The sequence below is a fragment of the Fundulus heteroclitus genome, chromosome 22 (assembly GCF_011125445.2).
Source record: "Fundulus heteroclitus isolate FHET01 chromosome 22, MU-UCD_Fhet_4.1, whole genome shotgun sequence".
Classification (NCBI taxonomy): domain Eukaryota; kingdom Metazoa; phylum Chordata; class Actinopteri; order Cyprinodontiformes; family Fundulidae; genus Fundulus; species Fundulus heteroclitus.
This window is the reverse complement of record NC_046382.1, coordinates 2,737,170-2,752,866: the sequence shown is the minus strand read 5'-3', so window position 1 is coordinate 2,752,866 and position 15,697 is coordinate 2,737,170. Positions and strand designations below refer to the sequence as shown.

General features: G+C 42.4%; 1 protein-coding gene and 1 long non-coding RNA gene across 3 annotated transcripts in view; one reads left to right on the top strand and one right to left on the bottom strand.

Annotated features, from left to right (window-relative positions):
- Positions 1-1,668: 1,668 nt before the first annotated feature.
- LOC118557090 (dr1-associated corepressor homolog) overlaps positions 1,669-15,697 on the bottom strand; it is a 20,709-nt gene continuing 6,680 nt past the window's right edge. Inside the window, exons 3-4 of the mRNA XM_036126230.1 lie at positions 3,706-3,759; positions 1,669-1,869 (exon numbers count right to left, since the gene is read on the bottom strand). Of these exons, the coding sequence (XP_035982123.1) occupies positions 1,820-1,869; positions 3,706-3,759 (104 nt within the window). The 3' untranslated portion in view covers positions 1,669-1,819. The remainder of the gene's footprint in view (positions 1,870-3,705; positions 3,760-15,697) is intronic.
- Positions 10,209-15,697, top strand: part of LOC110367782 — a 20,255-nt gene continuing 14,766 nt past the window's right edge. For both annotated transcript variants that reach the window (XR_004927593.1, XR_004927594.1), the window contains exons 1-2: positions 10,209-10,393; positions 10,471-10,612. This is a non-coding gene — a long non-coding RNA (uncharacterized LOC110367782). The remainder of the gene's footprint in view (positions 10,394-10,470; positions 10,613-15,697) is intronic.

Below are 15,697 nucleotides of genomic sequence, written 5' to 3'. Positions count from 1 at the left end.
ATCTTGCTACTCCCTACTCTCCCAGAATTCCACAGGATTTGGTTGCAACAACAAGCAGTTTTCTGGCTGAGTGAAAACGTTTCACAGGTAATTCTACAGTCAGTGGATGTACTAAAACTATCAACTACTAGGAAATTAGGTGCTGAAATATTTTACATTATTCATATTAAATATATATGTATATATAAATATGTGTAAATATATATATATATGTATACATATATGTAAATACTGTATATGTTTTTGTATTTTATGTATATATTTCTTTAAATGTTTATATATATATATAAATAAATAAAATGCTAAATATTTCAGCACATGACTTTCTCAGTACTTGATAGTTTTAGAACATAACATAAAAGTATATGGCATTTGACATTTTAAAAGTCTTAAGCCCCCCCTGAACATGAGAAAATCCTCGTTATTCGATGCTGTAGCGCACATATTCCCTAGTTACTGGGGGGAAATAGGGAGTACCAATATGGCGGCTGGTGGCTTCACAGCGACTCGTTCTAACAGCGGCTATTAGCAACCCAGTGGATATTATAGATCAGTGAACCGACCTCGATGGTGTGTGGCAGCAGAGAGCATTTAGACACCAATATGAAACCATAGAATTAAAGAGTTATTTACTTTTTAGTAGCTGGCCACTGCTACTGCTATGCACCATCTATCAGGTCTGTTCTCTCTGCAGTGAAGCTGTTCTGTGAATAATATAAACCAGTTCTGGTTGTTCTCATGGTTTATCGCCCAGTGATGTCACACGTCTTCAATCGATTTAATAAACCGCAATAAACCTTCACAGTAAATCATATAAACACATAATCACAGTTATACTGGATTTAAATCAGACATTTTAACCACAAATGCTTTATTTCTTGAATACAGCCCTTAGTAAAAAGTACTTTATTAAAGTGTACTGCGAGTAAACTTGTATACTTAAAATGAGGCAGAGTACTTGAAGTTTATTTTTTATAAACTATATTTTATATAAAGTATAGTGGAGTAAACCTAACTTACGCTGAAAAGTATAAACAGAAGTCTAAGACTAAGTACATTAATACTAAGACTTAAGCTTGTACTTAATAAAATTAACTTCCGGTATTCTACATTTTGCAAAGCGTAGACTATAACAGTTTCACAGTGTTAAACCCAGCTAGCATAATGCTAACTAGCTGCTAATGTACAGAATAACCAGGAAACCACAGAATGTTTCTAAGCTGTTAACAATGTACAAAATCACCTCATCATGTTGGGCAATGTGTCAAAATGTCAGTAAGAAGTAATCTGATGGATTTAGATTTAGTTACAAAGGTCACGTCTGTTTCTGCCGATACGCCTGAATAAATATGATGTAACAAATATAATTATATTATTTAATAATAAATGTTAAGAATTTAACATATCGTAAAGCCCCTTAGTGTTGGGAAAGGAGGGAATCCTGCAGGCTGCTCTGAGGATGACTGCAGGTCCAGACCAAAGAGCAGGGCTATTGTTGCCCCCCCCCCCATCATTAACCCTACCAGGTGAGGGCAGCTATGGATGAAATGATCTGTGGGGAAACTGATCCTCAGAGCTTAACGAGGATTATTGGGTCATTGGTTTATGAAAGCAGGCCGGTTAATTTGACTAATATGTAAAAAAAAAATGCTAAAATTAAAGATTGGACTTGATTCAGAGTTAATTTTATTACACTAAAACATTATTTCTTTATTATAAATAAATTTCCAAGCCTTTGACACAGATTCAGGAAGAACGACAGAAAAACATGAAGTTCTGACAGATTTCATCCGGATGAAGGTTCCAGGTCCAGGAGGCCTCAGTTCTTAGATGTTTCTTCAGCCACGTCCATCAGATCATCAAACAGGTCTGGGAATAAGAAGAAGTGTTATTTCTGATGGTGAGAAGAACGCAGAGTAAAGTTATTTATCATTTATTGTTTATCAGCTAAAACTGGGTTTAACAGCCAGAAAAGGTTTTATTGGTTCTACATGTTCAGAGCTGCCCTCAGTTCACACGGCTGGTAGAGTCAGACAACATCGGGTCACTAAGAGGGTTCTGAGTCACTAAGAGGGTTCTGGTTCACTAAGATGGTTCTGGTTCACTAAGATGGTTCTGAGTCACTAAGATGGTTCTGGGTCACTGAGAGGGTTCTGGGTCACTAAGAGGGTTCTGGGTCACTAAGATCGTTCTGAATCACTAAGAGGGTTCTGGGTCACTAAGAGGGTTCTGGGTCACTAAGAGGGTTCTGAGTCACAAAGATGGTTCTGAGTCACTAAGATGGTTCTGAGTCACTAAGATGGTTCTGGGTCACTAAGAGGGTTCTGGGTCACTAAGAGGGTTCTGAGTCACTAAGAGGGTTCTGAGTCACTAAGATCGTTCTGGGTCACTAAGAGGGTTCTGAGTCACTAAGAGGGTTCTGGGTCACTAAGATGGTTCTGAGTCACTAAGATGGTTCTGGGTCACTAAGAGGGTTCTGGGTCACAAAGATGGTTCTGAGTCACTAAGATGGTTCTGAGTCACTAAGATGGTTCTGGGTCACTAAGAGGGTTCTGAATCACTAAGAGGGTTCTGGGTCACTAAGATGGTTCTGAGTCACTAAGAGGGTTCTGGGTCACTGAGAGGGTTCTGGGTCACTAAGAGGGTTCTGGGTCACTAAGATCGTTCTGAATCACTAAGAGGGTTCTGGGTCACTAAGAGGGTTCTGAGTCACAAAGATGGTTCTGAGTCACTAAGATGGTTCTGAGTCACTAAGATGGTTCTGGGTCACTAAGAGGGTTCTGAGTCACTAAGAGGGTTCTGAGTCACTAAGATCGTTCTGGGTCACTAAGAGGGTTCTGAGTCACTAAGAGGGTTCTGGGTCACTAAGATGGTTCTGAGTCACTAAGATGGTTCTGGGTCACTAAGAGGGTTCTGGGTCACAAAGATGGTTCTGAGTCACTAAGATGGTTCTGAGTCACTAAGATGGTTCTGGGTCACTAAGAGGGTTCTGAGTCACTAAGAGGGTTCTGAATCACTAAGAGGGTTCTGGGTCACAAAGAGGGTTCTGGGTCACAAAGAGGGTTCTGGGTCACAAAGATGGTTCTGAGTCACTAAAAGGGTTCTGGGTCGCTAAGATGGTTCTGAGTCACAAAGATGGTTCTGGGTCACAAAGATGGTTCTGAGTCACAAAGAGGGTTCTGAGTCACTAAGATGGTTCTGAGTCACTAAGAGGGTTCTGAGTCACTAAGATGGTTCTGAGTCACAAAGAGGGTTCTGGGTCACAAAGATGGTTCTGAGTCACTAAAAGGGTTCTGGGTCGCTAAGATGGTTCTGAGTCACAAAGATGGTTCTAGGTCACAAAGATGGTTCTGAGTCGCTAAGATGGTTCTGAGTCGCTAAGATGGTTCCGAGTCACAAAGATGGTTCTGAGTCACAAAGATGGTTCTGGGTCACAAAGATGGTTCTGAGTCGCTAAGATGGTTCCGAGTCGCTAAGATGGTTCCGAGTCGCTAAGATGGTTCCGAGTCACAAAGATGGTTCTGAGTCACAAAGATGGTTCTGAGTCACTAAGAGGGTTCTGAGTCACTAAGAGGGTTCTGGGTCGCTAAGATGGTTCTGGGCCAAGAAAATCCAGACTGAGCCCGGTCCTCCAAAACTCCCCCCCCCCCCAAGCTAATGGGAGAAGACATGGAGAACGTTCTCAGAGATGTTCCTCATACATACCTCTGTCAGACACAGCGACGGTCCGGTCTGGGAGTCCTCCTGCCTCCTCACCACCTCCTGCCTCCTCACCACCTCCTGGTCCTCCCATCCCTCCTGGTCCTTCCATGCCTCCTGGTCCCTCAGCAAAGAGGCCATCAAACCCTTTTTTCTGCTGCGTCCCCTTATCTTCATCATCATCTTTGTGAAAGATCTTGGAGAAGAACCCTTTATCTTCCTCTTTGTCTTTCTTCTTCTTATCATCGTGTCCGAATGAGAAGAACCCTCCCTTCTCCTCCTTTTTCTCGTCTTTGTCCCCTTTAAATTTTGACCTGAAGCCTCCTTTCTTCTCCTCCTTCTTGTCCTTCACGCCCAGAGCGTTCTTCACCGCTCCCTCCACCATGTCTCCTGCAAAACAGACAGAAACCAGAAATCTTTTATTGTCACTATAGTAACATTTTCCAGGACACGAACACCGTCTTAAGCCCAATAAACATGAAGCAATGAACAACGGCAACAGGACAGCCGGTTGAGACCGGTTCTGGTTCTGATGGAGGTTTTCCTTCCCGTTAATGGGGAGTTTTCCTCTCCACTGTCGCTTCATGCTTGCTCAGTATGAGGGATTGCTGCAAAGCCATCAACAATGCAGACGACATGTTTCATGAATTGGCGCTATATAAATAAAATTAAATTGACAGCTTAGCATGTGTAGAGATTAAAGGATGCAAAACAAACAACATGAACAGAGCAGTCTATGCGGTCTGTTAGGACTCACACCGACTTCTGAAAGTGCAATTTAACCAATGTAGATATTTAAATAAGAACATTTCCTGATAGTTAGGAGTGGGTAAAAAATCTGCGTACACATGGATGTGGTAGCATGAACAGTCGATCTCTATCAGGGGGCGATTGCCCTCACAGCTCTGGGGAAGAAGCTGATTTTGAGTTTATTAGTTCTGGATTTGAGTGTGAGGGTGATATCATGGCGTCTTCGTGATATCACCACATTTGTTTTTCTCAATACGAGTCAAACCACTCACACGGTCACCTTATATCTTTTTTATCAAACTGTTTAAAAAACTTTTTCTAAGTGCCAACCTAATTGCCACTACTGGCTGCCGCTGCCACAAACCGAACCTGCTGTCTCTCTAAACTGAGTCCAGATCCTGCAGACGGCATCCCACAATCCCCTGCTCTGTCCTCACCAACTTCTAAGTCCTTCCTCTCCTGGACTGAGCAGCTCCCAGACCACATAGTAATGCTGAGACATAAACGCTTTCTACTGTAGCTCTGTAGAAATTCTTTAGCAGCTTAGTGGCAAGTCCAGACTTTCTCAGGTTCCTGAGGAAGAGGAGCCATTGTTGGGCCTTCTTCACCAGGTGGGAGGTGTTCTCAGTCCAGGAGGTCAGAGGAGATGTGGATGTCTAGGAACCTGATGCTGTCCACACCTCCACCACCTCCTGCTGTATGTAGAGAGGACGTGTTCAGTCAGGGCCAGCCCAAGCCTCTTGGCAGAATTTGATTAGGGGGCCCCCCTCCCACCATGCAGAATCACCTATGCTAGAAGATGATTGATACAAATGTCACGCTATAATGTTATAGGGAATATTATAATAATGATCAATTTGTTTTTATTGATTTTTCATATTGAAACAAAAGACATCCCATTCAAAACATACAGAACAAAAGAGTAGGACTCAGAATTTACATCACAAAACAGCTCAAAAAACACAGACAAACTAACGACAAGACAGATCCTACTACCATACACACCACCCGTGTTCCAGTTAAAACTAGATACATATAATTATTATCATTGTGGTTGTTACTGCCATTCAAACCTGAGGGAAAAGGGGGGGGGGTGAGGCTGCTAGTTATGCTGAAGCAGATGAAAATTCAGATTCAAAATAGGAAATAAAAGGTTGCCAGATCTTGAAATATCTCTTAGTGTTGCCCTGTAAAGTTATTCTAAGAGTTGGCGGTGCTGCTTTTATCCAATTAAATAAAATCAATCTCCTGGCCAACTTTGCTTTCCTTTGACAGTCGCTAATTCTGTTTCCCCCGGTGCCACACCAAAAATGGCTACCAGAGGATCGGGTTCAATAATTTTCTTGTAAATGGATGAAAAGGTTTTGAAGATTCTGATCCAGAATTCTTTGACCCTGGGGAGAGACCAGAACATCTGAGATGTGTTGGCTGGAACATGTTTACATGTTGGGCAGGTCTCATCAGCTCCCTGGTAAATTCTTGCCAGTTTGTCCCTCGTGAAATGAAGTCTATGTTCCACTTTAAACTGTGTTAGTCCATGTCTAACACATACAGACAAAGAATGTGTTCTACTGCCCACCTCCATTCATTATTTGATATGTCCAGCTCTAATTCTTCCTCCTGTTTCCTTTTTATGTGGTCAAGGGATGGGGAAGCCACCCTCTGGATATTTACATAGAGCATAGAAACCGACCCCTTAGTAGTCAGACTCATATCCAATAGCCGTCTATCCACCCACTCTGCGGTGATTAAAGTGATGAGAATGTCTTTTCACAAAGTCACGCATCTGAAAGTATCTGAAGTAATTAGTTTTTAAGGGGATTCCATATCCCTTTTCCAGCTGAGCAGCAGACATAAGTACACCATCTTTAACCAGATTTTTAACAGATTCCACCCCAGCTCTATACCATTCCTTAAACGCTGTTCCCCCCAGAGCCGGAGAGAACAAGAAGAACAAAAGAAAAGGTGAAAGAAAGAGGAGATAAAAAGGAAGAGAATGATAAAACTATTATTGGAAAAAACATGTACTCCATCAAGGACCTTTCATCTCAGCGCTGTGTGTCCCGTAACATCATCAGAGACCCCTCACACCCCCACCAAGAACTGTTCTCCCTGCTGCCTTCTGGGAAGAGGTTCCACAGCATCCGCTGCAGGTCCTCCAGGTTCTGTAAAAACTTTATTCCTGCTGCCATGAGACTGTTGAACTGCTAGTGACTCTGAACTGCTGAAGCCACAAATGGACTCTGTACCACATTCGTAAATTACACAGTTTTAATAATACTCTCCTGGATACCGTAAATAGCACACTGTCCATTTCCCCTGCACTGTTTACATTGTTTTACATCGTTTACATTTCAATTGTTTACATAAATTGCTGCTGCATCTTTATCCTGAAATTTACTGCAATTTACTGTGATTTTTCAAGCTGTATGCAAACGAAATGTCGATCTGTACGCACTTTGTGCATACAAAGTGACAATAGGGTAGTTCACACGTGACGTCCCGCGTGACGTCAGCGCTACATCCGGGTCCGGCGTGTAGGCAAAAAACAGTACTGTTCTCGTCTACTACATGACAAAACGGGTGATTTAGAGCGTACTTTTAGTTAGTTTATTTTTGGAATCTAAACAATGTCTACGACTTGTTGTGCTCCCGGTTGCACAGAGAGGCATTCCAAATTGTTGGCTGTACGTTTCTGTCGTTTTCCAAAGGAGGAAGAAAGAAGAAAGAAATGGATAATTTCAATGAAAAGAGCGCAGGCAGACACTCCCAATGGACTGGGGGGGCGATCATACTACGAGAGAATTTGCAGTCTACACTTCATCTCCGGTAAATACAACTTAATTCTGCACTAGTCATTGTTCTACTTAAATAGCGGCGGAGGGGAGGTAGCGATCGCTACACGGCCCGGAGTAGCGGTAGCGGCAGCAGCAGCAGCTGCCATTACGCCCCGGTTCACGGGCGCTAGTACTTCTGTGTTTACGCTGCAATGTCGCCGACACCGCCACCCATTTTAACAAGACAAAAACACCAAAATAATCCGTAGTAAACAATGTTTTTTTTTAACCTACCGGGCGGGTCTTCCTCTCTGCTGAGACGCAGCCTGTGTCCGACGCCGCTTTGTGCTGTTGCACAAACATGTGTGAACAACATCCATCCATCCATCCATTTTCTGACCGCTTAATCCCTCATGGCGTTGCTGGAGCCTTTTTCCGATATAAAATAATTGTAGCCGTCCAGTGGTTTCATGGCTTTCATGCTCTCTGTCTGTACTGGCCTGCGTGTTTATAAAGCAGCTGTATATGTTGCCATAAGGAACACTTGGCCAGCATTTCACAGACTCGCTCCGTCCCTTAAGGCTTTTGCTGTGTGGATCTGGCAATCGGATACCATCAACCATCAACTTACTCTTAAAACGATCTTGTAGTACGTTATCTAAAGAAGAAAAATATGTGGAGAACTCGTCAGTTTCTCTGTTTGCGTTCGCCATTGTGTCCGCCTTTTGCCTACCAGTCCGGCGCGCATGCGCGAAAAACCCGCATCAAAACAATAACAATGAACTACCCTATAAAGTTGTCTAAAGTCTAATTGAAACTCTGCAGTTCCTATATTGATTGCGCTGTGTTTTAATCAGTAGATGGTAGCACTGAGCTTCAGATGTGGAAAATTGATTTTAAATAATTTCTTAAATCTGTTTGTATTTTGTCATGCAGGACAGTGTTTTTAAGTTCCAAAAAATGTGAATAAATGTTTTTCAACATTGTACAATCACTGTGATCAGTTCCAAAAAAAGTAAAAAACAAAAGCAACTGGACTTGTTTTCCGTAGTTGAAATAGTTCCGTAGTTGGATAAAGCTCGGTACTGCCACTGATCTCTATTATACACTGGAGTGCTAATAGCCGCTGTTAGAACGAGTCGCTGTGAAGCCACCAGCCGCCATATTGGTACTCCCTATTTTCCTCCAGTAACTAGGGAATATGTGCGCTACAGCATCGAATAACGAGGATCTCTCATGTTCAGGGGGGGCTTAAGACTTTTAAAATGTCAAATGCCATATAGTTTTATGTTATGTCCTAAAACTATCAAGTACTGAGAAAGTCATGTGCTGAAATATTTTGCGTTTTATTAATTCAAATATACATATATAACATTTATAAATATATAAATATACAAAAACATATATTTACATATATGTATACATATACACATACTTATATATACATATATATACATTTAATATGAGTAACATGTAAAATATTTCAGCACCTAATTTCCTAGTAGTTGATAGTGTTAGTACATCCACTGACTGTAGAATTACCTGTGAAACGTTTTCACTCAGCCAGAAAACTGCTTGTTGTTGCAACCAAATCCGGGTAGGGAGTAGCAAGATGGCGGCCAGTGACTTCAGTTTTTTGCCAAAATCAGCACTCCAGTGTATTATATAGCTCAGTGGGTACTCATCATTACTTCAGACTTTTTTAATTGAGAAAGCTTCCTGGAGAGGAAGCGAAACGTCTTCAACTACGGAAAACAAGTCCAGTTGCTTTGTTTTTTTTTTTTTTACTTTTTTTGGAATATCCATGACCTGATGACTGAGAATCTTCACCAGCACTGTGATCAGTTCTTATGCATAATGCACAAGTAAATGTTTAACTGAGTAAAAGTATTGTTGAAATTGCACATACTTTTCTTAAAAACGCTGAGGTTATTTATAATATATTGTGTAAACGTGAAATTCATTTAATATAAAAATCAACAAGTCCACTTTTATTAGTTCTATTTAATCTTGCAATGAGTTTCCTCCTGTGGCCCTCTTGAGATCAGATTAAGCTGAATGCGGCCCCTAAACCAAAATGAGTTTGACACCCCTGGTCTAACTGAACCTGCTGCAGTACAAACGCCTCGCTGAGATCAGGGTTGGAGCTAGCCTTATAGGGCCCTGAGCACAAATACTGCATGGTGCCCCCATGTGGAAATTAACATAAATACAGAATTTATCAGTGTGTTTCTCTTTTTTACCAAAATAACTGTCAAATATTAAGCTTTTGAGAACAATTGCAACAAGAGAAGAAATTAAAATCCTGAAAAAACATTAAGATTACCTAAAAACGACCATTGACACCCTGACAAGGAGGACAAGGTGTGTGTCTGTTCACAGGGCTGTCATCATGAATTATACCAAATGGAAAAGATAACATACATGTTAAGATTTCAAAAAGACACTTTCAGCCAACTCTGGGGTCCTGTGGAAGATTTATTCAAGTAAACAGGTCTTACAACTTAATTTATTTTTTCTGGACAAGGTCTCATAGACCTACCATTCACGGTGAATTCTTGTGCTAGGTTGTGTTTGGTGAAGCTGAGGCCGCAAATATGATGCTGAAACTGTAAAATGTCATGCTGGGACGGTTAATCTATGGGAAAATTTCACACTGTAAAAAACTTAATTGTCATTGTATGCTGTGTATTTGCTGTTTTAAAAATCAATAAAATGTAACTTCTAAAAAGAAAAAAAGAGCTGTCATCATGAAGAAGTGCCGTAAAACTGCAGAACTTGGTCCATTTTCTCAGAGCTGCAGCTTAGAGCAGCTTTCAGATCAATCATCGGCTCAAAAAGGAGCATAAAGCAGCTGAAACATCCGTTAGTTCCATTTAAAGGCTGTGATTGATTACCTGCTGTTGACTCCGCCCCTTTTACCTGAAAAATTCAGATCCTGAGATTTTAAAATCCAGACTGTCACTGAAGCGTGTTGAAGCACAAAGCCTGAGACGTCTGTTCATGCAGCATCTGGACCCAATTTGGTTCTGGTTTGAATAAACACAGAACCACCTGTTCCAGGTGTGTAAACCTGTCCAGGGCTAGAAGTCACCTCCTCAGACCAGATTCCAGTGAACACAGAGCTGGACTGGTTTCAGCTACACCTGGACTCTACCTGCCAACAGGTGAGTCCTCCAGAACCAGAACTCACCCACTTTGCCTGCGATGATGCCACCAAACTTGTCCATCTCTGTGTCTTCAGCGGCTGATCTGATTGACTGAGGGTGAGGACTCAGGTGGCTCACCTGTCAGCTGTCGAGGAATCAGGTGTGTCTCCAGACCAGCCCGACCTGTTCCACCTGCTGCTGCAGTCTGAGCATGCTCAGTGGAGTCAAACCTGACAGGTGAGGGTTCTGGCTGCAGGTGAACGTCAGACCACTAACCTGATGAGTGGCGTTCCTCAGAGAGAACGCTGAACGTTGGTCCTACAGGCCCTGGGAGGACTTTGCATTGACTGCCATTCATTTCTATGGTCTAAAGCAGAGTTTTGGGCACAAGGGCCAAAACTGCAGAGTCAAAAGAACTCAGGGGCTAAAAAAATAACTTTTTTTTTATAACTAAAACAATAATGTTCATTTTTTTGAGTCCTCTACAACACATGCTCATTTTAAATAAGTCAGATTTTTTTGTAGGAAATGAATGTGTAAATCAATGTAGATCCAAAGTTTAAAAAAGGGTTTTGACTCTTTAACAATAATAAACTTTCCCCCTTTTGGTTTAGCAATATAAGAAAAGTATTTGGGTGAGTTATTTAAAAACACTTTCTGCATTCAGCCAATTTTAGTAATTTTATTCAAAGCAGATGCACCAAAGTCTGCTTTTTAGTAATTAAATATCACTGGATAGACATTACTATGAAATTAAAGAGAATGTCCAAAGTGTGTTTATTAAAAGATAAATGCTTTGTGTTGAACTTAACATTTTCAATTGTGAGATTTAAACTTTTCTGTAATAATTTTGCCCAAAGTGAAAACTAAAATCTTCCATCAGCCACCTGTGCTGGCGGACCAGATCTTTCCTGAGATACATTTGGGGGGCCACCCAGAATCAGCCCAGGGGCCACAAATGGCCCCCGGGCCGCGCTTCGGACACACCTGGTCTAAATCAAAGCAGTAGTGGGTCATCACACAGAGAGAGAGAAAAAAGGCTGCAGAGATTACAGGAAACAGCTGAAAATCACTTTTTAAATCAGAAATCTGAGTCTGGTGCTGATCATAACTTCTGAGATGTTTTCATTTATTGTTTACGGTAGACAACCTAAAATTCAAACATTTTGTTCCAGTTAAGCCTCCCAGGTGGAAAAATGTAGCAGCTCCACCCTCTTCTTCAGGTTGCTTTTCTTTCTTCTCCACCTGTCAGGAAACGCCCAGAAACACAAAAGACTTTTCGTGGAATCAAAGTCCGATTTTAGGGTTCTGATCGTTTCCTGGAACCAAGGCGCTGCTTTAAACGTACGTTTAATGAGATAAAACCTTCCTGTAACCTGTTAAAGTGGTCTGGACCAGCAGTTCACAGGATCGACCGGTTACACTCCGTCATGGATTAATGTACTATGGACTGCTAATGTCGATGTTTGACTTTAAAAGGAATAAGGTCCTAGTGTGTGGCAGATAAAGAGATGCATCCTTACGGAGCTGAAGCATAAGGCCTGTTTGTCTCAATGTCATCGTTTGTATGTGACTCGTCTGTGTGAAGTAATTTGGTTTAAATTATAAATATCATGGTTTCAAAAATGGTTATTTGTGTTGGGAGACTGCAGCTCCAAACACAACATTAAGCCATTAGCATGGCTTGACTGAAAATATTTCAGCTTTGGAAAAGTTGGAAGTGACAATAAGCCGTACATAAAGCTCGTTTGTAATGTTCTACAAATTTAGGCAGAGATCCTGTCACTTGTTTTTTAGCCCTAAGTAATATAACAATTACTGACATTATTATATTGCTTATAACAATAATGATTCATCACAAACCAGTCTATTTGGAAGAAGGTTTTAAATATACATGATCTTTGATTTTGTGGTAGATATACCGACATGTGTTAACATTTATGGTTAACGCCTCTAGGGGGAGCTACCTACCTATTATAATGCTACACTTATGGGCATAGACATCATATACGTAGACGCGTCATAGGGCGCAGGTCCGTACGTCAACGTCACCGCCATATTGTATGTGGCAGAAAAAAGTTGAGTTCTGTTGTAGTGAACGTGGATCAGAGAATATTCCTCATTCCTGTGCTGCATGGAAATGTATTCTGGCTGATTTCACTACTTGTATCTGCCTTCTATAAACTAAGGCTGCACCATGTTGCAAAACTGGACACACTAAAGCTGCAGAGTGGCAACACAGGCAGGCTATATATATATATATATATAGAGAGAGATAGATAGATAGATCTATCTAGATCTATCTAGATATATATATATATATATATATATATATATATATATATATATATATATATATATATATATATATATATATATATATATATATATGTGTTATGAATATAAGGATCAATTTACTAAATCTAAACATTGTGGTCTTCATTATTTCATAAAACCGTGTCACATGTGAACCTTTAGGAACAGACTTGTTGGGTGAGTATTAAAGAGGTAAAATTAATAATATGAGAAAAAAAAGTCTTAGGTCAATAAAGTAAAAATAAACAAACAAACACAAAAGTGATAATGTTATGAGAAAAACGTCATATTATGAGAATTAAGGGGGAATATTTCCAGAATAATCACAGTTTGCAGAATTATTTCACTCCTGGAGGCCAGGTTAGATTATTTTAAATATTTTTATTCTTTAGGAGAATAAATTCAGGAGAATGAAGCTAAAGGGATACAAAAATAAACTTGTAATATTACAAAAAAATAAAAAATACTAAGAATACAAAGTATATTCAGAGATTAAAGTCCCTCTGATACTGTTTAAGTGACTGAGTAACTGCAGATTTGCCACATTTAAGATGGCGGACGCTCTGACGCATCGCAGCATAGGCAGAACCCGCGCAATGACGCGTCTACTCTTATATTATGTCTATGGGTGGAACGACATACGTCTGGCAAGGGTCAGGTTAGCAGCTTTTGGCAGAAATTACTAAACATAATGGTGGGATTGAAGAAAAAAAGAAAAACAAATTAACAGTTTAATATTTTAGGCTAAAATATTTAGGCTAAAATATTTAAATATTTGAGTTACTAAGAGTTACTAAGTGATGTGTGAAAATACTGTTGTCTCTTTTCCTTCCAGCTTCTGGGCTGTGATGCAATAGTTTCTTCTGATCATGTTCATCATCATTATTTAAAAAGCCCTTTAGATAAGAGATACATCAGATAAGAGATAACATCTAATAAAATGACTTGGCTAAACACTCACAATTTAAAACACCACCTCACCGCCTGGGGAGCAATCGGGGTTAAGGGTCTTGCTCTGGGAACCAGAATGGCAGCTTGTGGGAGTTGAACTCAGAACCTCTGGGACCAAAGCTCTGTGCTCTAACCACTAGGCCACCACTCCCCCTAATAATTATAGTATTTAATAATAATAACACGTCTTCCATTGAGGAAGCAGAGCCTGAGGACTCTGGGTCGGGTTCTCCCATCTCTGGTGCTGAGGTTGCCGAGGTTGTTAAAAAGCTCCTCGGTGGCAAGGCCCCGGGGGTGGATGAGATTCGCCCTGAGTACCTTAAGGCTCTGGATGTTGTGGGGCTGTGTTGGTTAACGCGGCTCTGCAACATTGCGTGGACATCGGGGGCAGTTCCCCTGGATTGGCAGACTGGGGTGGTGGTCCCCCTATTTAAAAAGGGGGGCCGGAGGGTGTGTTCCAACTACAGAGGAATCACACTCTTAAGCCTCCCTGGTAAGGTCTATTCAGGGGTTCTGGAAAGGAGGGTCCGTCGGATAGTCGAATCTCAGATTCAGGAAGAGCAGTGTGGTTTTCGTCCTGGCCGTGGAACACTGGACCAGCTCTATACCCTCAGCAGGATTCTGGAGGGGGCATGGGAGTTTGCCCAACCAGTCTACATGTGCTTTGTGGATCTGGAGAAGGCATTCGACCGTGTCCCCCGGGGGATCCTGTGGGGGGTACTCCGGGAGTATGGAGTACCGGACCCTTTAATAAGGGCTGTCAGGTCTCTGTACGACCGGTGTCAGAGTCTGGTCCGCATTGCCGGCAGTAAGTCGGACTCGTTTCCGGTGAGAGTTGGACTCCGCCAAGGCTGCCCTTAGTCACCGATTCTGTTCATAACTTTTATGGACAGAATTTCTAGGCGCAGCCAAGGTGTTGAGGGGATCCGTTTTGGTGGCCTTAGGATTGCGTCTCTGCTATTCGCGGATGACGTGGTCCTATTGGCTTCATCAGGACGTGATCTACAGCTCTCACTGGAGCGGTTCACAGCCGAGTGCGAAGCGGCCGGGATGAAGATCAGTGCCTCCAAATCCGAGACCATGGTCTTGAACCGGAAAAGGGTAGAGTGCCTTCTCCGGGTTGGGGAGGATGTCCTGCCCCTAGTGGAGGAGTTTAAGTATCTTGGGGTCTTGTTCAGGAATGAGGGGAGGATGGAGCGGGAGATGGACAGGCGGATTGGTGCGGCGTCTGCTGTGAAGCGGGCGCTGTACCGATCCGTTGTGGTGAAGAGAGAGCTGAGCCAAAAGGCGAAGCTCTCGATTTACCGGCCGATCTACGTTCCTACCCTCATCTATAGTCACGAGCTTTGGGTCGTGACCGAAAGAACGAGATCCCGGATACAAGTGGCTGAAATGAGTTTTCTCCGTAGTGTGTCTGGGCTCTCCCTTAGAGATAGGGTGAGGAGCTCAGTCATCCGGGGAGGACTCAGAGTAGAGCCGCTGCTCCTCCACGTCCAGAGGAGCCAGTTGAGGTGGCTCGGGCATCTGGTCAGGATGCCTCCTGGACGCCTCCCTGGTGAGGTGTTCCGGGCACGTCCCACCGGGAGGAGGCCCAGGGGAAGACCCAGAACACGCTGGAGGGACTATGTCTCCCGGCTGGCCTGGGAACGCCTTGGGATTCCTCCTGAGGAGCTGGCCCAGGTGGCTGGAGAGAGGGACGTCTGGGCCTCCCTACTGAAGCTGCTACCCCCGCGACCCGACCCCGGATAAGGAGAAGACAATGGATGGATGGATATTTAATAATAATAATAAATGTTAAGAAATTTAACAAATATCGTAAACCCCCTTAGTGTCATGAAAGGAGAGAATCCTGCAGGCTGCTTTGAGGATTACTGAGGATCTGCTGCTCTTCTCACTGACTGCAGGTCCAGACCAAACAGCAGGGCTATTGTTGCCCCCCCCCCCGTCATTACGTCACGGCCCCTCTTGGGCCCGCGCCCCACAGTTTGAGAACTACTGGATTATACTGACTTGTGCGCACATTTTACCATGATTGTGTATGGGAGCATCTGGGGC